Source organism: Anolis sagrei, chromosome 8 (assembly GCF_037176765.1).
Source record: "Anolis sagrei isolate rAnoSag1 chromosome 8, rAnoSag1.mat, whole genome shotgun sequence".
NCBI classification, from domain to species: domain Eukaryota; kingdom Metazoa; phylum Chordata; class Lepidosauria; order Squamata; family Dactyloidae; genus Anolis; species Anolis sagrei.
The window spans coordinates 8,226,851-8,254,528 of record NC_090028.1 but is presented as its reverse complement, the minus strand read 5'-3'; the positions used below and the strand labels follow the sequence as shown (position 1 = coordinate 8,254,528).

Below are 27,678 nucleotides of genomic sequence, written 5' to 3'. Positions count from 1 at the left end.
TCTCTCCTTACCACGGTCCTCGCGAAAAAAGGAAGCTGCTTTTTCATATTTTTTTTTTAAAAAAGCACAGTGAAGGCTTAAAAATACAAATAGGTTGAATTCCTCTTCCCACAATTTCAAGGTTGTCATGTTCTCCTCGGCTGCTATTTATGCCACCAAAAATCTGTACACAACAGTCACCATGTTTAGCTTGAACTTGATATTCTGCAATATATTGGCCTTTCTTCTGCTGCTTTTCTCGCAGTCATAACACCGGGCGCTACAGGAGCAAGTGAATTTTACGAAGTATTGAAATATGGAGGAAGTGGGTATCAAAGGCAAAAATCTAATTTATATTCTTCAAAAACTTTCTTCTATTTCCAGGATGGTTGCCTGTAGCAACCAACATCCTCTGGCGTTTCTCCATGTGGGGACGTTTATCGTCCTGGTGATCTTCCTCAGCCTCAGCACACCCATAACTGTTGTCAAGCTAAATATAAAGCTGTTCGGTATATCAGGTTCTGTGTATAACCGACTCCCCACTTTGCTTTTGGCGTTCCAAGCAAAACCTGCTGATATACAACTTGTGGTGCCCAAAGGACGCCTGAGAAAGAAAGCTCCAAGCTGTTAAGCTGTTTAGTTTGTAAGAAATGATTTGACGCACTCCAGAATCACATTTTAGCCAGAGGTGGATTTAGATAGTATTTAAAATTCGCTTTCCCAAGTGCACAGCAAGTGAAAGAGAATGGAAAGTGACTCTAAATGGAAAGGAAATTGGAACTGAAACAATTTCATCACAGAGGGCCACTTCACCTAGCAACAGCCGTGTGGTACAAACGGACAAGCAAATATACATATTATATACATATTATATTGCTCTATACCAGTGGTACTCAAAGTGTGCTCCATGGAGCTCTTAGGGTTCTGTCAAGCATACTGAGTGGCTGGGATTTTCTCGGTCACCCACAATTTTTCTATGAGCTGGTGGAGTTGTGTCAGCTCAGGTCCTCCCTCTTTAAAGATTTCAGCAGGGATCCCATCAGGTCCACTGGCTTTGTTATTTTTTTGTTGGCTGATGGCATTGTTGACTTCTTCCAAACTAGGCAGTGCTGCAAGCTCATCCCTGGTTTGTTGTTGCTTGTTTATAAAGCTATTGTCCTTCCAAACCTGTTAGACGCCTGCGAGATGTGGACTATCTACAGACGTCACATGCAACTCCTTGAACAATTCCATCAGTGTTGCCTCCGAAAAATCCTGCAAATCTCTTGGGAAGACAAGCAGTCAAATGTCAGCGTGCTGGAAGAAGCAAAGACCACCAGCACTGAAGCGATGGTCCTCCGCCATCAACTGGAAGCCCAGGTCTCAGCGGTGGCCGGGAGAGCTTTTGCACAATTAAAACTTGTGCGCCAGCTGCGCCCGTACCTTGGGAAGTCGGACTTGGCCACGGTGGTCCACGCTCTTGTCACATCCCGATTAGATTACTGCAACGCACTCTACGTGGGGTTGCCGTTGAAGACTGCTCGGAAACTCCAACTAGTCCAGCGAGAGGCAGCCAGATTGCTCACCGGGGCGTCATACAGGGAGCATACCACCCCCCTGTTGTGTCAGCTCCACTGGCTGCCAATCCAGTTCCGAGCACAATTCAAGGTGCTGGTTTTGACCTATAAAACCCTATACGGTTCCGGCCCAGTGTATCTGTCCGAACGGATTTCCCTCTACGTCCCACCCCGGAGCCTAAGATCTTCTGGGGAGGTCCTGCTCTCGACCCCGCCTCTATCACAGGTGAGATTGGCGGGGACGAGGAGCAGGGCCTTCTCAGTGGTGGCCCCCCGCCTATGGAATTCTCTCCCCGAGGAAATCAGATCTGCAACTATGCTCCTTTCTTTCAGGAAAAAACTAAAAACATGGATCTGGGACCAGGCGTTTGGACAAGCGGGTAAATAAAGAAGAACTCCACTGATGGCTAGGAAATGACTAACGGATTGGTTATGTGGAACTCTGGAATCGAAACGCTGATTATAAGAATGACTTTTATATGATGTTTATATGATGTTTATACAATGTCTTAGGTACCAGTGCGGATGTTTTATTATGATAATCGTTTTAATTGCATTTTGTATATCGTTCTTTTATATTTTTGTATACTCTGTATTATTATGTATAGGCATCGAATTCTGCCTTTTTTTGTAAGCCACCCTGAGTCCCCCTCCAGGGGTTGAGAAGGGCGGGGTAAAAGCACCAGTAATAATAATAATAATAATAATAATAATAATAATAACTCCGCTGGACCAGCCACGTTGTCCGAGTGCCCGACCACCATCTCCCAAAGCAGTTGTTCTACTCCGAACTCAAGAACAGAAAATGGAATGTTGGTTGCGGGAAAAGAGATTGACCTTGAGTTTTGGAGTTGTAGTTCACCTTGATGGGCTCAAAGCCAACCTTAAAAACTCTGGCGTAGACACTGAGAACTGGGAAGTCCTGGCCCTTGAACGCTTCAGCTGAGGAGCTCTTGGAAATCCATTTAGGACTATACATTTCTGACCAAGGCATTAGCTTCTGACAAACTTTTTGGCCTTCATTATTTGTGTAGAAATTATCAATCTATTTCCTATAAATCAGTGAGTGGTTTGTAACAGTGATGAAAAGAGAGCTAATTGGATGCCCAAAAAGAGTAATTGGCATACCTGGTGAATTAAAATTAGTTAAATGATTGCATTTGGAGAATCGAGGGAGAAGTGTTGAGTGATAATTAGTTCATGCAAATTGATTATTAAATGACGTTAAGCCAAATAAGGGGGGGGGGGGTTCAAAAAGTTAATAGGTTAACTTATTAAATTGGCGTTGAGTCATGCTTGACTGAAGAAGGTAACAAGGAAATGTATAAATGCCAGCATCAAAGAAGGAAGACATTTCCAAAATAATTGTTTAAAGCATTTCCCCCTCCCAAGTCCCACAGTATTCAGAACAGTCTATCCCAATATGGCACTCTCCAGAGAACATATATTCGACTACAAGTCCCAGCATGCAAAGCTAGCATAATCATAGGTTGTAGTACTCCTGGTCAGTTGTAAGGCCAAACAGGGCATAGGGTTACAGCCTGTGTTGGATGGGAGATGGTGGTCGGGCATCCGGACAACATGGCCAGTCCAACGGAGTAGATGGCAGAGGACCATCGCTTCAATGCTGGTGGTCTTTGCTTCTTCCAGCACGCTGACATTTGTCCGCTTGTCTTCCCAAGAGATTTGCAGGATTTTTCAGAATCAACGCTGATGGAATCATTCCAGGAGTTGCATGTGACAGTCCATGTTTCACAGACGTATAGCAGGATTGGGAGGACAATCGCTTTATAAACAAGCACCTTGGTATCCCTACGGACGTCCCGGTCCTGAAATACTCTCATAGAATCATAGAATCAAAGAGTTGGAAGAGACCTCATGGGCCATCCAGTCCAACCCCCTGCCAAGAAGCAGGAATATTGCATCCAAATCACCCCTGACAGATGGCCATCCAGCCTCTGTTTAAAAGCTTCCAAAGAAGGAGCCTCCACCACACTCCGGGGCAGAGAGTTCCACTGATGAACGGCTCTCACAGTCAGGAAGTTCTTCCTCATGTTCGGATGGAATCTCCTCTCTGCTTCATTCGGAAAAATGCTGCACTCGCAGAGCTCAGGCGGTGTTTTATTTCAGTATCAATGTTGACTTTGGTGGAGAGATGGCTGCCAAGGTAGCGGAAATGGTCAACATTTTCTAATGTTACACCATTAATCTGTATTTCTGGCATTTGAGAAGGATTACCTGGCGACTGCTGGAAGAGCACTTCAGTTTTCTCGATGTTCAATGAGAGGCCGAGCTTCTTCTGAGAAGGTGTTTAGAGTGGCTTGTAGGTCTCCTTCTGAATGCGCATAGATGACATTGTCATCAGCATATTGGAATTCTATAACAGTCTCTGCTTCATTCGGAAAAATCCTGCACGCGCAGAGCTCAGGCGGTGATGTATTTCAGTGTCAATGTTGACTTTGGTGGAGAGGTGGCTGCCAAGGTAGCGGAAATGGCCAACATTTTCTAATTTTACACCATTAAGCTGTATTTCTGGCATTTGAGAAGGATTGCCTGGTGACTGCTGGAAAAGCACTTTGGTTTTCTCGATGTTCAATGACAGGCCGAGCTTCTTCTGAGAAGGTGTTTAGAGTGGCTTGTAGGTCTTCTTCTGAATGCGCATAGATGACATTGTCATCAGCATATTGGAATCCTATAACAGTCTCTGCTTCATTCGGAAAAATGCTGCACTCGCAGAGCTCAGGCGGTGTTGTATTTCAGTGTCAATGTTGACTTTGGTGTAGAGGTGGCTGCCAAGGGAGTGGAAATGGCCAACATTTTCTAATGTTACACCATTAAGCTGTATTTCTGGCATTTGAGAAGGATTGCCTGGTGACTGCTGGAAGAGCACTTCAGTTTTCCCGATGTTCAATGACAGGCCGAGCTTCTGAGAAGGTGTTTAGAGTGGCTTGTAGGTCTTCTTCTGAATGCGCATAGATGACATTGTCATCAGCATATTGGAATTCTGTAACAGTCTCTGCTTCATTTGGAAAAATGCTGCACTCGCAGAGCTCAGGCGATGTTGTATTTCAATGTCAATGTTGACTTTGGTGGAGAGGTGGCTGCCAAGGTAGCGGAAATGGCCAACATTTTCTAATGTTACACCATTAAGCTGTATTTCTGGCATTTGAGAAGGATTGCCTGGCGACTGCTGGAAGAGCACTTCAGTTTTCTCGGTGTTCAATGACAGGCCAAGCTTCTTCTGAGAAGGTGTTTAGAGTGGCTTGTAGGTCTTCTTCTGAATGCGCATAGATGACATTGTCATCAGCATATTGGAATTCTATAACAGTCTCTGCTTCATTCCGAAAAATCCTGCACTCGCAGAGCTCAGGCGGTGTTGTATTTCAGTGTCAATGTTGACTTTGGTGGAGAGGTGGCTGCCAAGGTAGTGGAAATGGCCAACATTTTCTAATGTTACACCATTAAGCTGTATTTCTGGCATTTGAGAAGGATTGCCTGGCGACTGCTGGAAGAGCACTTCAGTTTTCTCAATGTTCAATGACAGGCCGAGCTTCTTCTGAGAAAGTGTTTACAGTGGCTTGTAGGTCTTCTTCTGAATGCACATAGATGACATTGTCATCAGCATATTGGAATTCTATAACAGTCTCTGCTTCATTCCGAAAAATCCTGCACTCGCAGAGCTCAGGCGGTGTTGTATTTCAGTGTCAATGTTGACTTTGGTGGAGAGGTGGCTGCCAAGGGAGTGGAAATGGCCAACATTTTCTAATTTTACACCATTAAGCTGTATTTCTGGCATTTGAGAAGGATTGCGTGGCGAATGCTGGAAGAGCACTTCAGTTTTCTCAATGTTCAATGACAGGCCGAGCTTCTTCTGAGAAGGTGTTTAGAGTGGCTTGTAGGTCTCCTTCTGAATGCGCATAGATGACATTGTCATCAGCATATTGGAATTCTGTAACAGTCTCTGATTCATTTGGAAAGATGCTGCACTCGCAGAGCTCAGGCAGTGTTGAATTTCAGTGTCAATGTTGACTTTGGTGTAGAGGTGGCTGCCAAGGTAGCGGAAATGGTCAACATTTCCTAATGTTACACTATTAAGCTGTATTTCTGGCATTTGAAAAGGATTGGCTGGTGACTGCTGGAAGAGCACTTCGGTTTTCTCAATGTTCAATGACAGGCCGAGCTTCTTCTGAGAAGGTGTTTAGAGTGGCTTGTAGGTCTTCTTCTGAATGCGCATAGATGACATTGTCATCAGCATATTGGAATTCTATAACAGTCTCTGCTTCATTCGGAAAAATCCTGCACTCGCAGAGCTCAGGCGGTGTTGTATTTCAGTGTCAATGTTGACTTTGGTGGAGAGGTGGCTGCCAAGGTAGTGGAAATGGCCAACATTTTCTAATTTTACACCATTAAGCTGTATTTCTGGCATTTGAGAAGGATTGCCTGGCGACTGCTGGAAGAGCACTTCAGTTTTCTCAATGTTCAATGACAGGCCGAGCTTCTTCTGAGAAGATGTTTAGAGTGGCTTGTAGGTCTTCTTCTGAATGCGCATAGATGACATTGCCATCAGCATATTGGAATTCTATAACAGTCTCTGCTTCATTCGGAAAAATCCTGCACTCGCAGAGCTCAGGCGGTGTTGTATTTCGGTGTCAATGTTGACTTTGGTGGAGAGGTGGCTGCCAAGGTAGCGGAAATGGCCACCATTTTCTAATGTTACACCATTAAGCTGTATTTCTGGCATTTGAGAAGGATTGGCTGGCAACTGCTGGAAGAGCACTTTGGTTTTCTCAGTGTTCAATGACAGGCCGAGCTTCTGAGAAGGTGTTTAGAGTGGCTTGTAGGTCTTCTTCTGAATGCGCATAGATGACATTGTCATCAGCATATTGGAATCCTATAACAGTCTCTTCTTCATTCAGAAAAATGCTGCACTCGCAGAGCTCAGGCGGTGTTGTATTTCAGTGTCAATGTTGACTTTGGTGGAGAGGTGGCTGCCAAGGTAGCGGAAATGGCCAACATTTTCTAATGCTACACCATTGAGCTGTATTTCTGGCATTGGAGAGGGCTGAAAAAATGCTGAATCATTTCCAACTCACTTCCTGAGTTATAACAAAAATGGCAAAAAAAGTTTCAGAAGGGCAAAGGCACTTCCAGTTTTAAAAAATACTTTGAAATCGCTTCAAAAAGGTAATTTTAACGGATTTATAACGAGTTACGAGTTATCCGACGCGGAACTATCCATACCTAGTGACTTCATCTCCCTCTGCCTCCTTCCCAAACCCTCCTATCTGCTTGGACTTGCAAAGATCTATAAATGAGCTCTAATGACTTTTGTTGGAAGAGACGTGGTGTGTTAAGTGTTCTACATTCTGTATATTTTTTATTCAGTCACAGCGGGAAGTGACTTTGAATAAGACTAGGAGAAAATGGGATTTTTGAAGGTGTTACATAACTAGAGGGAAAAAAACACGACTGCCTTTTTCATATTCCTGTGCAAAGCTGAAAAACGAGAGTGTTGTCTTATGCTCACCATCCCCACTCCTCCTACTTGTTTCTGCTTTATTAGTTGTATCTTTAGATCAATATGTTTTGATTCCACCCTGTCTTTTATTTCTCTCAACCTTGGCACACCAGCAGATATTGACCCATCTCTGAATTATTTTTGCATTTGTGCTCATAGCAGACTTCCCCAGATCTGGTACTCAGTTTGCGGTGGGACTGCAACTTCTGTACTTACTTATTTACTTAGGCAATCCCTCGTTGTCCGAGTAGGATAGTCTTCCAAGATCAGTGCACTGGCGGTGAGTCCGTAGGTGACTGTGGAGCCCTTCATCTTCTTAGACAATCCCTCGTTGGCTGAGTAAGATAGTCTTCCAGTGTTCTGGTGGGTCCGTAGGTGACTGTGGAGCCCTTCATCTTCTTAGGCAATCCCTCGTTGGCTGAGTAGGATAGTCTTCCAGTGTTCTGGTGGGTCCGTAGGTGACTGTGGAGCCCTTCATCTTCTTAGGCAATCCCTCGTTGGCTGAGTAGGATAGTCTTCCAGTGTTCTGGTGGGTCCGTAGGTGACTGTGGAGCCCTTCATCTTCTTAGGCAATCCCTCGTTGGCTGAGTAGGATAGTCTTCCAGTGTTCTGGTGGGTCTGTAGGTGACTGTGGAGCCCTTCATCTTCTTAGGCAATCCCTCGTTGGCTGAGTAGGATAGTCTTCCAGTGTTCTGGTGGGTCCGTAGGTGACTGTGGAGCCCTTCATCTTCTTAGGCAATCCCTCGTTGGCTGAGTAGGATAGTCTTCCAGTGTTCTGGTGGGTCCGTAGGTGACTGTGGAGCCCTTCATCTTCTTAGGCAATCCCTCGTTGGCTGAGTAGGATAGTCTTCCAGTGTTCTGGTGGGTCCGTAGGTGACTGTGGAGCCCTTCATCTTCTTAGGCAATCCCTCGTTGGCTGAGTAGGATAGTCTTCCAGTGTTCTGGTGGGTCCGTAGGTGACTGTGGAGCCCTTCATCTTCTTAGGCAATCCCTCGTTGGCTGAGTAGGATAGTCTTCCAGTGTTCTGGTGGGTCCATAGGTGACTGTGGAGCCCTTCATCTTCTTAGGCAATCCCTCGTTGGCTGAGTAGGATAGTCTTCCAGTGTTCTGGTGGGTCCGTAGGTGACTGTGGAGCCCTATTCTTGATCTGCATCTTCTCCCGCAGTGAGGGCATTGGTTTCCAAGAGGTAGGCGGTCTTGGTTGGGGTTGACTTGACGTGCCTTCCTCTTGGCATGCTTCTCTCTTTCACCTTCCATTCGTGCCTCTTCAAATTTGACAGTACTGCTGGTCACATCTGACCTCCAGCTGGAGCGCTCAAGGGCCATTGCTTCCCAGTTCTCAGTGTCTATGCCAGAGCTTTAAAGGTTGGCTTTGAACCTATCTTTAAATCTCTTTTCCTGCTCACCAACATTCCATTTTCTGTTCTTGAGTTCGGAGTAGAGCAACTGCTTTGGGAGACGGTGGTCAGGTATCTGGACAACGTGGCCGGTCCAGCGGAGTTTATTTATTTATCGTGTTGGCTTGACGCACCTTCCTCTTGGCATGTTTCTCTTCATTTGTGCCTCCATTTGTGCCTCTTCAAATTCTACAGCACTGCTGGTCACATCTGACCTCCAGCTGGAGCACTCAAGGGCCAGTGCTTCCCAGTTCTCAGTGTCTATGCCAGAGTTTTAAAGGTTGGCTTTGAACCCATCGTTAAATCTCTTTTCCTGCCCACCAAGATTCCATTTTCCATTCTTGAGTTTGGAGTAGAACAACTGCTTTGGGAGATGGTGGTCGGGCATCCGGACAACGTGGCTGGTCCAGCGGAGTTGATGACGGAGGAACATCACTTCAATGCTGGTAGTCTTTGCTTCTTCCAGCTCGCTGACATTTGTCCGCTTGTCTTCCCAAAAGATTTACAGGATTTTCTGGAGGCAGCGCTGATAGAATCCTTCCAGGAGTTGCATGTGATGTCAATGTTGACCATTTCCGCTACCTTGGCAGCCACCTCTCCACCAAAGTCAACATCGACACCGAAATACAACAGTGCCTGAGGTCTGCAAGTGCAGCATTTTTTCGAATGAAGAAGAGGGTGTTTGAGGACCGGGACATCCGTAGGGATACCAAGGGGCTTGTTTATAAATCTATTGTCCTCCCAACCCTGCTATACGCCTGCGAAACGTGGACTGTCTACAGACGTCATATGCAACTCCTGGAACGTTTCCATCAGCGCTGCCTCCGGAAAGTCCTGCAAATTTCTTGGGAAGACAGTTGGACAAACGTCAGCGTGCTGAAAGAAGCAAAGACCACCAGCATTGAAGCGATGGTTCTTCACCATCAACTCCACAGGACTGGCCACGTTGTCTGGATGCCTGACCTCCGTCTCCCAAAGCAGTTGCTCTACTCTGAACTCAAGAACGGAAAATGGAATGTTGGAGGACAGGAAAAGAGATTTAAAGATGGGCTCAAAGCCAACCATAAAAACTCTGGCATAGACACTAAGAACTGGGAAGTCCTGGCCCTTGACCGCTCCAGCTGGAGGTCAGCTGTGACCAGCAGTGCTGCAGAATTTGAAGAGGGACAAATGGAGGGTGAAAGAGAGAAGCGTGCCAAGAGGAAGGTACGTCAAGCCAATCCCGGCTGAGACCACCTTCCACCTGGAAACCAATGCCCTCACTGCGGGAGAAGATGCAGATCAAGAATAGGGCTCCACAGTCACCTACGGACCCACCAGAACACTGGAAGACTTTCCTACTTGGCCAACGAGGGATTGCCTAAGAAGAAGAAGAATTCCCTTTCCACTTTTGCAATGCAATGCAAATTGGAGTTTTGATTGTTTCAGTTTAAAGAGTCATTCAAGGACTTCCTTAAACATTGTCGGCACCCTCAGGATGATCTGCAAGACAGAACGCCATTATTCAACGTAAAGAATAATTATAAACGTCTTGTCGAAGGCTTTCATGGCCGGAATCACTGGGTTGTTGTAGGTTTTTTCAGGCTATATGGCCATAGTCTAGAGTAGGCTTGGGCGGTTTCGTTCGTTAATTTCGTAATTCGTTATTAATTCGTATTTAAATTAGCTTACGATCCAATATTGAGCCATGCAGGAATTGTGTGAGGAGTAATAAAGATTCGAAACAATTTTTTCAATTTATTTCGTAATTATTTCATAATTATTTCGAAATTATTTCGTAATTATTTTCGCATGTCTGGTGCAAGTTTTATAGTTGTTATTTATTTTATCACACCAACAGTCAACAACAGAGGGAGAGGGAAGCCTCAGAAGTTCCTCCTGTCCCATTTGGAGGTTTTTTTTTTAGCATATTGCACAATCTCGTCCGCCATTAACGAATCGATTCGTAATTTTACGAAATTTTGTAAATTTCGAAATTTTTTAAAGGAAAATTTCGGAATTATTTAAAAAAACGCAAAGGCCCCCTAAAAACAAAACGAGTTTAGAAACAATTTTTTCCGTGGTTACCCAAGCCTAGTCTAGAGGCATTCTCTCCTGACGTTTCGCCTGCATCTATGGCAAGCATCCTCATTACCTCTGAGGATGCTTGCCATAGATGCAGGCGAAACGTCAGGAGAGAATGCCTCTAGAACATGGCCATACAGCCCGAAAAAACCTACAACAATCCAATTATAAACGTCTCCATCTGAAATGCTACAGAACAGAATGCTTGACCCTTCCAACCCAATTGCTGGAAAGAAAGAACGAAATAGCAAATCATACTTGCACAACACAGTGGAAATGTCTTGCAGTAACTTCTGTTTATTAGGATTATGATTTAGAACACTTCCTGCATGACTTTTCTACTTTTCCGATTTTAGTTGACCTTCAGAGAGTTGCCAAGTCTGGCTTATATTCACCAGAGTCCAATGTAAGCAAATGCAATGTCTTTATTTCAGTGGGGAGTATAAAGATATTTTTTTTTCTTTTTGGTGCATGAGGAGTTTGTTCCTTTGCGTGCCAATAAAAAAAATGGTTAACTGCGCTAGTTTTTATGCCAATGTCTCCTTCCATCCAGGATGCATTTTGCCCAAGGGATCCATTCCATATACAATCAAAGCTGAAGGTCAAAACTACAAAACACAATTCTGGAAATGAGGGGGGGAAAGCTGACTCAAGGACAACTGGATTTCACGCAATTGGGCAAAGGTCTCCTTCTGTACTGCCAAGACCCAAAATATCATCTTATGGGAATAAAGCTCCCATAACAAGCCAATGTCATATTGTGGGGATGGCCTTCCAGAAGTTTTGAACTATATCTCCCATCATCCCTAACCAATTGCTAATGGGAGTTGGAGACCTTAGAATCATAGAATCATAGAATCAAAGAGTTGGAAGAGACCTCATGGGCCATCCAGTCCAACCCCATTCTGCCAAGAAGCAGGAATATTGCATTCAAATCACCCCTGACAGATGGCCATGCAGCCTCTGCTTAAAAGCTTCCAAAGAAGGAGCCTCCACCACACTCTGGGGCAGAGAGTTCCACTGCTGAACGGCTCTCACAGTCAGGAAGTTCTTCCTAATGTTCAGATGGAATCTCCTCTCTTGTAGTTTGAAGCCATTGTTCCGCGTCCTAGTCTCCAGGGAAGCAGAAAACAAGCTTGCTCCCTCCTCCCTGTGGCTTCCTCTCACATATTTAAACATGGCTATCATATCTCCTCTCAGCCTTCTCTTCTTCAGGCTAAACATGCCCAGTTCCCTAAGCCGCTCCTCATAGGGCTTGTTCTCCAGACCCTTGATCATTTTAGTCACCCTCCTCTGGACACATTCCAGCTTGTCAATATCTCTCTTGAATTGTGGTGCCCAGAATTGGACACAATATTCCAGGTGTGGTCTAACCAAAGCAGAATAGAGGGGTAGCATTACTTCCTTAGATCTAGACACTATGCTCCTATTGATGCAGGCCAAAATCCCATTGGCTTTTTTTGCCGCCACATCACATTGTTGGCTCATGTTTAACTTGTTGTCCACGAGGACTCCAAGATCTTTTTCACATGTACTGCTCTCAAGCCAGGCATCGTCCCCCATTCTGTATCTTTGCATTTCATTTTTCCTGCCTAAGTGGAGTATCTTGCATTTGTCCCTGTTGAACTTCATTTTGTTAGTTTTGGCCCATCTCTCTAATCTGTCAAGATCGTTTTGAATCCTGCTCCTGTCCTCTGGAGTATTGGCTCTCCCTCCCAATTTGGTGTCGTCTGCAAACTTGATGATCCTGCCTTCTAGCCCTTCATCTAAGTCATTAATAAAGATGTTGAACAGGACCGGGCCCAGGACGGAACCCTGCGGCACTCCACTTGTCACTTCTTTCCAAGATGAAGAGGAAGCATTGGTGAGCACTCTCTGTGTTCGTCCACTTAACCAATTACAGATCCACCTCACCTCAATCCTTCTACGAGGATTGAATGAAAAGTAATGCCTCCACCTTCATTACTTGGGTTTGGATGGGAATATGTTAATATATTGTCGAAGGGTTTCATGGCTGGAATCACTAGGTTCTTGTGGGTTTTTTCGGGCTATATGGCCATGTTCTAGAGGCATTTTCTCCCGACGTTTTGCCTGCATCTATGGCAAGCATCCTCAGAGGTAGTGAGGTCTGTTGGAATTTGCTGTTGTAATGTTGAAAATGAACAAAATTTGGCTACCAGTATTAAAAAAAACTCTAAAATTACAACAGCAAAACTGCAGAGAGGAAACAACCAGGCACATCTTAACACCTCTCAACAAAAGATTCCCCCAGGGTCAGCCAGGCCTTCAAATGCTAATGAAGGTGATCAGTTGAAACATTCACACCCAGCTCCAGCAGAGAAGAGCTCTTTGCCCCACCCCAGCCATTCCACAGATATATAAACCCATTTTCCTAATTCCAACAGACCTCACTACCTCTGAGGATGCTTGTTATAGATGCAGGCTAAACGTCAGGAGAAAATGCCTCTAGAACATGGCCATATAGCCCGAAAAAACCCACAAGAACATAATATGTTAATAAATCAAGCACAGAAATAATCCTAAGAATGTGCTCTTTAACTACCACTATTCACTTTTCCACATAGTCACCAGACAATTGGATACATTTCTGCCAACAAGTTTTCTGAAGCTGTCACGCTTCAGTCGACACTCTGTTTTCCCAACCAGCGTCTCAGAGTTCTCTCATCCTGGGTACCCATCATGTACAGATCTTCCGATAGCCAAGCAAAGCAATAATGTGAGCCACACATACTTACCAGACAATTGGATACATTTCTGTCAACGATGAACAAGTTTTCTGAAGCCGTCATGGAAGAAGTCGACACTGCTTCCGCAACCAGCATTTCACAGTTCTCTCATCCTGGGTACCCATCGTGCACAGATCTTCCAATAGTCAAGCAAAGCAATAATGTGAACCACACATACTCACCAGACAATTGGATACATTTCTGCCAACAATGAACAAGTTTTCTGAAGCCATCACAGAAGAAGTTGACACTCTGTTTCCGCAACCAGCATCTCACAGTTCTCTCATCCTGGGTACCCATTGTGCACAGATCTTCCAATAGCCAAGCAAAGCAATCATGTGACCCACACATACTCACCAGACAATTGGCTACATTTCTGCCAATGATTAACAAGTTTTCTGAAGCTATCACCTAAGAAGTCAACACTCTGTTTCCTCAACCAGCATCTCACAGTTCTCTCAATGTCTTCATCACAACATAACAATGTCCCCGCAGATCTTCTTTCATTATTGAGAACAGATGGAAGTCAGAGAGTACTAAATCTGGACTGTATGGAGGATGTCGTACGGTGGTGAGATCCAGTCTCTGAAGTTTCAAGTCTGTGCATTTTCATTTCAGGCATCAGCATCCTGGGTTCCCATCATGCACAGACCTTCCAATAGCCAAGCAAAGCAATAATGTGACCCACATGTTCTTGTGAAATGCCGATTATGTATTGTCGAAGGCTTTCATGGCCGGAATCACTGACCTCACTATCTCTGAGGATGCTTGCCATAGATGCAGGCGAAACATGGCAATATAGCCCGAAAAAACCTACAACAACCCAATGCCACTTGAAATTTCTCTCTGAGTGATACAACAATCACCCTGAATCAATCAGTCAACCTTTTGCTTGTGTAACTCAGTGGTTGCTGTCACAGAACGTCCGACTTTGTGTTTTTCACGCAAGTCAGATGTTCCCACCGCGACATCTTTAAACTTTCTCACCCAACAACGCAAAATACTCAATCAACACAATTACCATAAACAGCTTGCATTCTCTGATTAGTCTCCTTTGGGGTGACACCTTCTGCTGTCAAGAATTCAATGACTGCACATTGCTTAAGTTGCATTGGCCAACCATCTGTGCAGGGTTCCATACTTTGCACTTTGACAACACAACCATTCAATGCGAAGGCTTCCCACCAAAATGGAACTGTAGAGGAGAGTCTACTGAACAAGTCAGTACCTGCCGCAGGTACTGACTTGTTCAGTAGACTCTCCTCTACAGACCAGTATTGCCATCTGTTGACGAGTTACCAAGGTGGAGGCATTACTTTTCATTCAACCCTCGTAGATTCACATTTGCAAACTTTTTAGAGGTGGGGGATGGAGATCAAAGTTAGTGAAGTGATTTAGGTATGTGAATAGGTGGAACCTTCAGTGTGGGTTAAACCGCTGAGCTGCTGTTTCCGCAACCAGAGTCTCACAGTTCTCTCAACATCTTCATCAGAAACATAATGATCTTCTTTCATTATCAGGAACAAATGGAAGTCAGACAGTGCTAAATCTGGACTGTATGGAGGATATCATACGGTGGTGAGATTCAGTCTCTGAAGTTTCAAGTCTGTGTGCTTTCATTCCAGGTATCAGCATCCTAGGTACCCATCGTGCACAGATCTTCCGAAAGCCAAGCAAAGCAATAATGTGGCCCACACGTTGTTGTAAAATGCTGATTATTTTTGAAATTTCTCTCTGAGTGATACAACAATCATCCTGAATCAATCTGTCAACCTTTTGCTTGTGAAACGCAGTGGTTGCTGTCACAGGACGTCCGTCTTTTTGTTTGTCACACATGTCAGGTGTTCCCACCTCAGCATCTTTAAACTTACTCGCCCAACGACGCACAGTACTCCCATCAACACAATTACTATGAACAACTAGCATTCTCTGATGAATCTCGTTTGGGGTGAGACCTTCTGCTGTCAAGAATTCAATGACTGCATGTTGCTTAAGTCTCATTGACCGACCTTCTGCGCAGGGTTCCATACTTTGCACTTTACCAACACAACCGTTCAATGCTAAGGCTTCCCACCAAAATGGAACTGTAGAGGAGAGTCTACTGAACAAGCCAATACCTGTCACATACCAGTACTGCCATCTGTTGAGGAGTTAGGAATTTAGAGGCATTGCTTTTCATTCAATCCTCTTATGTTGATATTCCTTTTGAAGGAAGGTTCAATTGGCCACCTCTTGGTTCCATTCTCATCAGTGGGAAAATGTCATTTTCAAAACAATATTTTAGCCATCAGAAAACAAAAGAATGGGCTCTTTAAATACGGCAATTGTGTATTTTAATGTTTTCTTTTGGTATGGTTTTAGTATCTATATATATAAAAAGGGAAAGGGCGTTCAATGGTACAGCAAAATGCCGACGAAAACTCACCAAATTTGCCATGCATCTGTGAGGAAGCGGAAGGAGGGAAGGAAGCAGGAGAGGGAAAGAAGGACAGAAATGAGGGGAAGGGGTGTAAATAGCAAGGAAGGAAGGAAGGAAAGAAGGAAAGAAGAAAAGTGGGAAGGGGAAGGGAAGGTGCAGGAAGGAAGGAAGGAAGGAAGGAAGGAAGGAAGGAAGGAGAAGTTGAGAAGGTATATGAAAGAAGAAAGGAAGGAAAGAAAGAAGAAAGGGAGAGAAGGAGGATGGGAAAGAAGGGAGAAAGGAAGGGAGGAAGGAAAGGAAGGAAGGAAGGGAGGGAAGGTGTATGAAGGAAGGAAGGAGAAGTAGAGAAGGTATATGAAAGAAGAAAGGTAGAAAAGAAAGAATACAGAAAGAGAAGGAGGATGGGAAAGAAGGGAAAAAGGAAGGAAGGAGGAAAGGAAAGAAAGATAGAAAAAAGAAGAAAGGGAAGGGAAAGGAAAGGGAAGGTGTCAAAAGGAAGGGAGGAAGGGGAATTTGGGAAGGGGAAGAGAGGGGAAAAAAGCTAAGGAAGAAGAGAAAGGGGGGAAGAAAAGAAAGAAAGAAAAGGAAGTCTGGAAGTCAAGAGCGAAGGAAGGAAGGAAAGAGATAGAGACGGAAGAAAGGAGAGAAAGAGGAAGGAAGAAAAGGGAGGAGGAAGGAAAGAGGAAGAGAAGGAAGGAGGAGAGAAGGAAAGAAAAAAGGGAAGGGAGGAAAGACGGAGCAAAGGAAGAAGAGAAAGAAGGAGAGAAAGAGGGAGGGAAGGAAAGAAATAAAGAGAAGGAAGGATGGGAGCAAAAAGCTAAGGAAGGAAGTAAACAGGTAGAGAAGGAAGAAAGGAAAGAAGAAAGGGAAATGAAGGAAGGAGTGAAAGAAGGAGAGAAAGAGGGAGAGAAGGTTGGCCACAGCAATGCGTGGCAGGTAAAGCTAGTTATTATTATAGTATTATTTTTCCTATCCCTAATATATCTTGTAGTTTCAACCAAGGATCCTCCTTGATTTATGTCATTGGTTATAACTCTGCGGAGCCATATAGCCTTTTGAAAGAGGGTAGAAAAGAAATTCTGCAACTGAAAGTCCAATTAATTAAGTTGAAGCTCTGTTTGAGATTCTGCCGCAGAGTCGAGGGCATGCCCTTTTTGCATCTATCCCAGTTCCTCTTCTTTGAAAAATTGCATTCTGCCTCTGACCTGCTCACATTGTCATCCTCCTTGTAAATTTTATTGGGATGCTGCTTAAGGGATTATTTGCTCCTGAAGTGCTTTGAACTGTTCTTGGCTACAGAAGCCTCCCTTGCCTTTCGGAGAGCTTTGCATTGCATTGCTAGAATTTCAATGGCCTTTCTTTCTCAGAACCAAACTCTTTGTAGTATTTGGACCACCGAACCAGGCTCTGGAGAGATTGCAAGACATCCGAAAACAAAATGGTGCAGCTTTTTATTATAGGACTAGCTGTACCTTCCATGCGTTGCTGTGGCCAACCTTTCCTCCCTATTCTCTCCTTCCTTCCTTCCTTTCTTTCTTTCTTTCTTTCTCTCCCTTCCCTTTTTTCTTTCCTTCTCTCCTTCCTGAATGGTTTTAATACTCATAATGTTTAATACTATTTTAATATTTGTAGATCTGCAGATTTCATATTGTACTAGCTGTCCCCGCCACACATTGCTGTGGCCAACCTTCCCACCCTCTTTCTCTCCTTTCTTTCTCTCCTTCCTTCCTTACTTCCCTCCCTCCTTCCTTCCTTCCTTCCTTTCTTTCTTTCTTTCTTTCTATATTTCTTTCTGTCCTTCTCTCTTTCCCTCCGTCCTTCCTTCCCTCCCTCTTTCCTTCCTTCCTTCCTTCCCTCCTTCCTTCCCTCCTTCCTTCCCTCCCTCTTTCCTTTCTTTCTTTCTTTCTTTCTTTCTTTCTCTCCTTCCTTCCTTCCTTCCTTCCTTCCTTCCTTCCTTCCTTCCTCCCTCCCTCCCTCCCTCCCTCCCTCCCTCCCTCCCTCCTTCCTTCCTTCCTTCCTTCCCTCCTTCCTTCCCTCCCTCTTTCCTTTCTTTCTTTCTTTCTTTCTTTCTTTCTTTCTTTCTTTCTTCTTCTCTCCTTCCTTCCTTCCTTCCTTCCCTCCTTCCTCCCTCCCTCCCTCCCTCCCTCCTTCCTTCCTTCCTTCCTTCCTTCCCTCCCTCCTTCCTTCCCTCCCTCTTTCCTTTCTTTCTTTCTTTCTTTCTTTCTCTCCTTCCTTCCTTCCTTCCTTCCTTCCTTCCTCCCTCCCTCCCTCCCTCCCTCCTTCCTTCCTTCCTTCCTTCCTTTCTTCCTTCCTTCCTTCCCTCCTTCCTTCCCTCCCTCTTTCCTTTCTTTCTTTCTTTCTTTCTTTCTTTCTCTCCTTCCTTCCTTCCTTCCTTCCTTCCTCCCTCCCTCCCTCCCTCCCTCCTTCCTTCCTTTCTTCCTTCCTTCCTTCCTTCCTTCCTTCCCTCCTTCCTTCCCTCCCTCTTTCCTTTCTTTCTTTCTTTCTTTCTTTCTCCCCTTCCTTCCTTCCTTCCTTCCTTCCCTCCTTCCTTCCCTCCCTCTTTCCTTTCTTTCTTTCTTTCTTTCTTTCTTTCCTTTCTCTCCTTCCTTCCTTCCTTCCTTCCTTCCTTCCTTCCCTCCTTCCTTCCCTCCCTCTTTCCTTTCTTTCTTTCTTTCTTTCTTTCTTTCTTTCTCTCCTTCCTTCCTTCCTTCCTTCCTTCCTTCCTTCCTTCCTTCCTTCCTTCCTTCCTCCCTCCCTCCCTCCCTCCTTCCTTCCTTCCTTCCTTCTCATCCTCTTCCCTTCATTCCCCCCTTTTGTTTCCCTTTTGCTTTCATTCCTTTTTTTCTTCTCTACTTATTCTTGGACTGCAACTCCCGGCAGTGCTTCCCTCCCTCATTTCTCTCCTTTCTTCCCTCCCTCTTTCCTTCCTTCCTTCCCTTTTTTCTTTCTTTCACTCCCTCCTTCCTTCTTCTTCTTCCCTTCACCCCCCCCCCCCTTTTCCTTTCCCTTTTGCTTTCTCTCCTTTCTTTCTTCTCTACCTATTCTTGGACTGCAACTCCCAGCAGTGCTTCCCTCCCTCGTTCTCTTCTTTCGTTCTCTCCTTTCTTCCCTCCCTCTTTCCTTCCTTCCCTGTTTTCTTTCTTTCTCTCCTTCCTTCCTTCTCTTCTTCTTCCCTTCCTTCCCCCTTTTTTCTTTCCTTCCTTTTTCTCTCCTTCCTTCATTCTCTACCTCCCAGCAGTCCTCCTGATCGATCAATCGATCTACTTACCTATTTATCTCTATCTAATCTATCTATTTGGAGGATTGCTGGGAGTTGCAGTCCAGGAATAGGAAATTGGAAATATTCAAGGATTGCTCCCAAAGAAATCCAAGGAGAAGGAAGCTTGCAGCTTGGAAGCAGTACATTTGGATCATCCTCCTCTTATAAAGGGCCTGGTCTAGGGGATGCTGGGAGATGTAGTCCAGAAGAGAGTGTGGATATGCTATTGTGTTTTTTTGTCTGCCGGGGAAGTCATTTTTGCACATGTGTTGTAGCATCTTTTTTGCTTTTTTTTTTTTTTTGGCTTTTTAAGTCTCTTCTGCTATGTTTTTATGAGTGATGGTCACTTGTTAGCCTGATAGGTGTCTTGTGTCCAAATTTGGGGTCAATTCGTCCAGTGGTTTTTGAGTTATGTTAGTCCCACAAACTAACATTACATTTGTATTTATATACCAGCCATCCCCTGCCATGTGTTGCTGTGGCCCAGTCTGTGTATATGTGTTTTGTGTGTATATGTATGCGTATATTTGTCTCTATGTGTATATACTTACTTACTTACTTACTTACTTACTTACTTAGGTGATTCTTCGTTGTCTAAGTAGGATTGTTTCCAAGATCGGTGTACTGGCAGTGGGTACGTAGGTGATTGTGGAGCCCAATTCTTGATCTGCATCACCTCCCGCAGTGAGAACATTAGATTCCAGGTGGAAGGCAGTCCCAGTCAGCAGGCCCGTAGCCAGGATTTCGATTCGGGGGGGGGGGGGCTGAGTTTTTTTCAGGGGGAATTTCGGGGGGGGCTGAGTTTGGGGGGGGGGGCTGAGTCTGAGTGAAAGAGGGTCTACCCTAGCAAACCTTTTGTATCATTACCCCAATACCCCCATGCATATGGGATATATTGAGTATGGTGATCAGATCATGATATGAATAAACATAACAGTTTAAATAATGCACCAGTAAGGCCTTTTCGCGAACCACCATGAGAATTTGGGGGGGGGGGGGGGGGAGGTGGCTGAAGTCCCTCAACCCCCCCCCCCCCCCCCCCCCCCCGCCGCTACATGCCTGCTGGTCGGGGTTGGCTTAATGGGCCTTCTTCTTCTTGGCATGTTTCTCTCTTTCTCCCCTCCATTCATGCCTTTTCAAATTCTACAGCACTGCTGGTCACAGCTGACCTCCAGTTGGAGCACTCAAGGACTAGGGCTTCCCAGTTCTCAGTGTCTATGCCAGAGTTTTTAAGGTTGGCCTTGAGCCCATCTATATATGTGTTTGTGTATGTATGTAGTTTTGTGCATCTTTCGTAATGTATTTTTGTGGGGATTTTTTTGCTTTTTAAGTCCCTTCCACTGTGTTTTTCAGTATTATTATGAGTGATGGTCACTCGTTGGCCTGATAGGTGTATTGTGTCCAAATTTGGTGTCAATTCACCCAGTGATCCACCCAATGTGGGCTAGGCAAAACTACGGTGAGGTGGATCTGTAATTGGTTAAGTGGACGAACCCAGAGAGTGCTCACTAATGCTTCCTCTTCATCTTGGAAAGAAGTGACAAGTGGAGTGCCGCAGGGTTCCGTCCTGGGCCCGGTCCTGTTCAACATCTTTATTAATGACTTAGATGAAGGACTAGAAGGCAGGATCATCAAGTTTGCAGATGACACCAAATTGGGAGGGAGAGCCAATACTCCAGAGGACAGGAGCAGGATTCAAAACGATTTTGACAGATTAGAGAGATGGGCCAAAATTAACAAAATGAAGTTCAACAGTGACAAATGCAAGATACTCCACTTTGGCAGAAAAAATGAAATGCAAAGATACAGAATGGGTGACGCCTGGCTCGAGAGCAGTTCGTGTGAAAAAAATCTTGGAGTCCTCGTGGACAACAAGTGAAACATGAGCCAACAATGTGATGTGGCTGCAAAAAAATCCAATGGGATTTTGGTCTGCATCAATAGGAGCCTAGTGTCTAGATCTAGGGAAGTAATGCTACCCCTCTGTTCTGTTTTGGTTAGACCACATCTGGAATATTGTGTCCAATTCTGGGCACCACAATTCAAGAGAGATATTGACAAGCTGGAATGTGTCCAGAGGAAGGGCGACTAAAATGATCAAGGGTCTGGAGAAAAAAGCCTATGAGGAGCGGCTTAGGGAACTGGCATGTTTAGCCTGAAGAAGAGAAGGCTGAGAGGAGATATAATATGTGAGAGGAGGCCACAGAGAGGAGGGAGCAAGCTTGTTTCTGCTTCCTTGGAGACTAGGACGCGGAACAATGGCTTCAAACTACAAGAGAGGAGATTCCATCTGAACATTAGGAAGAACTTCCTGACTGTGAGAGCTGTTCAGCAGTGGAACTCCCTGCCCCGGAGTGTGGTGGAGGCTCCTTCTTTGGAAGCTTTTAAGCAGAGGCTGGATGGCTAATCTGTCGGGGGGTGATTTGAATGCAATATTCCTGCTTCTTGGCAGAATGGGGTTGGACTGGATGGCCCATGAGGTCTCTTCCAACTCTTTGATTCTATGATTTTTGAGTTATGTTAATCCCACAAACGAACATCACATTTTTATTTATATAGACTTAAAAAAAAACAGAGATACAGATTAGGCAGGGGAGCTGTCAATCACATATGCCAGGAAAAGCTTATCAGGACAAAAAATATTGTGGAAAAAATAAGAGAAGATCTACAAGCAAGTGAGGATAGTACTGTCAGCTCTGCCTGCCTGCCGATAAGAAACCTCGGCTTATCCGAAATCCAGTGCCAGGTGATGCAGTTGGTTGGCCTCATTCAAAGATATGGATCAAAAGCAGTTTGAAACAGGAGATAAAGTAAACTGGGGAAATCTCTTGGCTGGAAGGGCGATTGCGGGCAGCTTTTACTCCCCGGTTCCTAATAATTTGAGTCTGAAGATCTACCACAGCTGCCCTCTTAAAGGTCTCCAAATGGACTAATCCATGGGGATTAGAATCAGAGTCTGAAGACTTGAAAGGGACCACAAAGGGCATCTAGTCCAGCCTCTTGCCATGCTGGAACACCAAAACGAGGGCATATCTATACTGTTGGCATTTATTTATTTATTTATTTATTTATCGTGTCATCAGCAACCATACCATTGTGTTACAATTCTAACCGAACAAAACAAACACACAGATTAAAAAGAAAAAGAAAGAAAAACACAGAGATTTTGCAAACTTGGTAGTTGGTTAAATGTCCTTTGACCAGTATCTGGCCACTTGGAGTGCCTCTGGTGTTGCCGCAAGGAGGTCCTCCATTGTGCATGTGGCAAGGCTCAGGTTACATTGCAGCAGGTGGTCAGTCGTTTGTTCTTCTCCACACTCGCATGCCGAGGATTCCACCCTGTAGCCCCATTTCTTAAGATTGGCTCTGCATCTCGTGGTGCCAGAGCGCAGTCTGTTCAGCGCCTTCCAAGTCGCCCAGTCTTCTGTGTGCCCAGGGGGGAGTCTCTCATCTGGTATCACCCATGGATTGAGGTGCTGGGTTTGGGCCTGCCACTTTTGGATTCTCACTTGCTGGGGTGTTCCAGCGAGTGTCTCTGTAGATCTAAGAAAACTATGTCTTGATTTAAGTCGTTGACGTGCTGGCTGATACCCAAACAGGGGATGAGCTGGAGATGTCTCTGCCTTGGTCCTTTCACTATTGGCTGCTACTTCCCGGCGGATGTCAGGTGGTGCAATACCGGCTAAGCAGTGTAATTTCTCCAGTGGTGTGGGGCGCAGACACCGTGTGATAATGTGGCATGTCTCATTAAGAGCCACATCTACTGTTTTAGTGTGGTGAGATGTGTTCCACACTGGGCATGCATACTCAGCAGCAGAGTAGCATAGCGCAAGGGCAGATGTCTTCACTGTGTCTGGTTGTGATCCCCAGGTTGTGCCAGTCAGCTTTCGTATGATGTTGTTTCTAGCACCCAATTTTTGCTTGATGTTCAGGCAGTGCTTCTTGTAGGTCAGAGCACTATCCAGAGTGACTCCCAGGTATTTGGGTGCGCTGCCATGCTCCAGTGGGATTCCTTCCCAGGTAATCCTTGGAGCTCGGGATGCTTGTCTGTTCTTAAGGTGAAAGGCGCATGTCTGTGTTTTAGATGGATTAGGGATCAATTGGTTTTCCCTGTCTCTCCACACAATATATATAGACAGGCACAGAGGCAATTTAACTTTCCATGAGGGTATTCTGGCCACCAGGGGAGCTGTTGCTTCACCGTCCATTTATGACACTGATAAAGTACTTCCTCATTCTTTGCAGGCTTGCTCAAGATTTTTATGGCATCGTAAATTAGTTAAATTATCCTCCCCGTGTAGGCGGTACCTAAATTTCCTACTTGACAGATGCAACTGTCATTTAGGCTGCAAAGGTCAACAGCAAGCTAGACAAATGGTTGGGAGCTTACTCTGACCCGGGCTGGCTTTGAACTCATGACCTTTCAGTCAGTAGTGATTTTTCATGCAGCTGATTCCCAACCAGCTGTGCCACAACCTGGTCTGTATATGACTATAGTTTGACTATATATCACTATAGTTTACCCTCTCAGCAATTGTTGTGTTTACAGTCAGAGGGCTTTTCCTGTCCTGGAGTGCAACAATTAGTTAAATTATCCTCCCTGCATAAACGGTATCTAAATTTCCTACTTGACAGATGCAACTGACTTTCAGGCTGCAAAGGTCAACAGCAAGCTAGACAAATGGTCGGGAGCTTACTCCGACCCGGGCTGGCTTCAAACTCATGATCCAACCAGCTGTGCCACAACCTGGTCTGTATATGACTATAGTTTGACTATATATGACTATAACTCTCTCAGCAATCTCTTTTGGTTCAACTACCTCTGATTCTCCTGCAGTTAAACTCTTGCTTTTCTCCTATTCTAACTTCATGCATTTTAATTCTTTCCTGTCTTTCTTATTTCCAAGCAACGTGGATACTAAAGAGCTGTGTGGTGAGTCTCTCTATTTTGTATTTTATTCTGTCTGTCTGTCTCTCTATCTATCTATCTATCTATCTTTGGCTGGGGCTACACTTAAAAATGTATCTGTTCCAACTTACATACAAATTCAACTTGGGAACAAACCTAGAGAACCTATCTTATTTATTTATTTATTTACTAACTACTGTCAGGTTTTACAATGTGTTGTAATGTAATATAGCTGAGTCATGCACTGCTAATAGGCTTCTATTGGAAATGCTGAGTCGTGCATTAACTCTATATAGGGAATCATTTGGGGAATGTGTTCTGGCCTAGTCCAGGTGATTGTGAATGATGTATTCCTGGGTCTGAGTTAAGTTAATGAGTTGGGAACCAATCAGAGATTGCTATGTGTGGTTGTATAGAATTGTATATAAGGAAGTCATGTACAGTGTATTCTCTCTCCTTGTGCTGTGATGTTGTTCGTCGAAGGCTCTGTGTAATTGATTAAAAGAACCTGTCTGCTAAGACAACATATAACTGTATGCTGTGGTAAGTTTGTAATGTCATCTAGACTGAGGGAAAGACAGTGGTAAAACTGACAATGGCCGGGCATGTGCTCAAGTGTCTGTAAAAGATTCCAGAGTGACTGCAGGCTGTGGAAGCAGTTGACTGAAAATACTGTGCAGGAAGAAGCTACTGGAAAGCGCTGAAGTTGTGCAACTGATCTGCTGCTGAATTGTGAAATTAATCTCAACAACTACGCTTCTATACCGCCATTCTCAGCCCGAGGGCGACTCATGGTGGTTTACAAAACGGCACAATTCGATGCCCACAACAGTACAAAAATAGTTTAAACATTAAAAACATTTAACATAGATTAAAACATCATTACAATTAACATCAATAAACATAATAAAAAACTATAAGTCCTCCGCATTTCATTAATCAGTCATTGTCCAGTCATGTTGTCCAACTGTTCCGAGATCAGAGTTTCATAGCTACACTGCGTTTGGGAAGGCCTGCTCATATAGCCAGGTTTTAACTTTTTTGTGAAACATTAAGAGGGTGGGAGCTGATATAATGTCCCTGGGGAGGGCATTCCACAACTGAGGGGCCACCGCTGAGAAGGCCCTATCCCTCGTCCTTGCCTGTTAAGATGGCAGGGCCTCCCCAGGAGATCTTAAATTCCTAGAGGGTTCGTAAGGAGAGATACGTTCAGACAGGTAAGCAGTAGGCTTGGGCGGTTTCGTTCGTTAATTTCGTAATTCGTTATTAATTCGTATTTAAATTAGCTTACGATCCGATATTGAGCCATGCAGGAATAGTGTGAGGAGTAATTAAGAATTGAAACAATTTTTCCAATTTTCGTAATTATTTCGTAATTATTTTCGGAATATAATATAATAATATATAATATATAATACAATATATTATAATAATATAATATACAATACTATAATATAATATTATAATAATATAATATAATAATAATATAATAATATTATAATATATAATATATAATATAATATATATAATATAATATTATAATAATATATAATATAATATATATAATATAATATAATAATATTATATTATAATAATATAATATAATATATAATAATATAATATAATATAGTTGTTTGTTTTATCACACCAACAGTCAACAACAGAGGGAGAGGGAAGCTTCAGAAGTTTCCCCTGTCCCGTTTGGAGGTTTTTTTAGCATATTGCGCAATCGCGTCCGCCATTAACAAATCAATTCAAAATTTACGAAATTTCGTAAATTTTGAATTTTTTTAAAGAAAAAATTCGGAATTCTTTAAAAAAAACGAAACGCAATGGACCCCCTAAAAACGAAACGAGTTTAGAAACAAATTTTTCCGTTGTTACCCAAGCCTAGTAAGCAGGGCCAGAACCGTTTAGGGCTTTATAGGCTAAAGCCAGCACTTTGAATTGTGCTCGGTAGCAGATTGGCAGCCAGTGGAGTTGGCGCAACAGAGGAGTTGTATGCTTCCTGGGTGCTGCTCCTGTTAGCAACCTGGCTGCCGCCCGTTGGACCATTTGAAGCTTCCGAACAGTCTTCAAAGGCAACCCCACGTACAGAGCGTTGCAGTAGTCTATACGGGATGTAACCAGAGCGTGGACACCGTATCTTCTTCGTAACTTGGGAGCTGCCAGCATACATTAAACTTTAGATGCAGATGAAGGGTACAAAGAAGTAGAGGTGAAAAAGCATTCACCGCATTCTTGCATTTCTCTGTGGGTTACAGTCATGATCTCAAGTAGGTTATATGAAGCCTGTTAGATGAGCAGGAAGCAAATTAGGGACGAATATTAATTTTGCAACACAGGTTTGTTAACTAGGGCACTGGAATCTGCGAGTGGTAGAGAGACAGCAGCAAGGTGATTTATCTTCAAATGGTTGTGTACTTTGCTAAAAATACACCCTTGGCCCAAAGCCTCGGCAGGAGCATCTGCTAAACACTGATGTGTTTACCCACACTTGATAGTAATTTCCCTTACAAGCACCTGGGGATCCGTCGGAACAAGTGGAGCGTCCACTCAAGTCGAAAACCCTGCCATCAGCAGCTCGGTACAAACTCTTTGGAACAAAGGAGCGGCTACATTCCGTTAATTCTTGCTCCCTTCCAAGGACAGCTTTGCGCTTGCATAACTTTTCCACCTTCTTTGCAACCCCAAGCAAAGCCAAGTGCCAAGGACAGCCTTGCCCGCATTGAGCCTCCTCCTCTGAGGGCCTTGCCGTGTTCTTGCAGGAAGTACATTATGTATTTATAAGTGTGCAAGTGGAGCAGCGGCAGAAAGATGGACAAACATGCATCTCGAGAGCAGCCATTGAAAAAGAGCTGGAGAGGTCACCGATTGGCATGAAATGGCCCTGAATGGATTTAGAACATATCCATGGATTATCTTGAAATAACTATTGGTTATACCAATGTGAAAATACACCGCATTCTGGAAGACTGTGGCCATAGGCTTGTCTACACTAGAACAAGAAACTTGCTTGCCAAAGAAGTGTTTCTCAGCCTTCCTAATGCCGCGACCCCTTCATACAGTTCCTCTTGTTGTGGTGACCCCCAACCATAACATTATTTTCGTTGCTACTTCATAACTGTCATTTTGCCACTGTTATGAATCAAGCAGACGACACCAAATTGGGAGGGATAGCCAATACTCCAGAGGACAGGAGCAGGATTCAAAACGATCTTGACAGATTAGAGAGATGATGGGCCAAAACTAACAAAATGAAGTTCAACAGGGACAAATGCAAGATACTCCACTTTGGCAGGAAAAACAAAATGCAAAGATACAGAATGGGGGACGATGCCTGGCTCGAGAGCAGTACGTGTGAAAAAGATCTTGGAGTCCTCGTAGACAACAAGTTAAACATGAGCCAACAGTGTCATGTGGCGGCAAAAAAAGCCAATGGGATGTTGGCCTGCATCAATAGGAGCATAGTGTCTAGATCTAGGGAAGTCATGCTCCCCATGCTCTATTCTGCTTTGGTTAGACCACACCTGGAATATTGTGTCCAATTCTGGGCACCACAATTCAAGAGAGATATTGACAAGCTGGAATGTGTCCAGAGGAGGGCGACTAAAATGATCAAGGGTCTGAAGAACAAGCCCTATGAGGAGCGGCTTAGGGAACTGGGCATGTTTAGCCTGAAAAAGAGAAGGCTGAGAGGAGATATGATAGCCATGTATAAATATGTGAGAGGAAGCCACAGGGAGGAGGGAGCAAGCTTGTTTTCTGCTTCCTTGGAGACTAGGATGCAGAACAATGGCTTCAAACTACAAGAGAGGAGATTCCATCTG

General features: G+C 44.2%; 1 protein-coding gene across 1 annotated transcript in view; it reads left to right on the top strand.

Moving 5' to 3' along the window:
* Positions 1-27,678, top strand: part of NECAB2 (N-terminal EF-hand calcium binding protein 2) — a 332,316-nt gene that overhangs the window by 158,861 nt on the left and 145,777 nt on the right. The window contains exon 4 of the mRNA XM_060788246.2: positions 23,847-23,872. Coding sequence (XP_060644229.2) covers positions 23,847-23,872 — 26 coding nt within the window. The remainder of the gene's footprint in view (positions 1-23,846; positions 23,873-27,678) is intronic.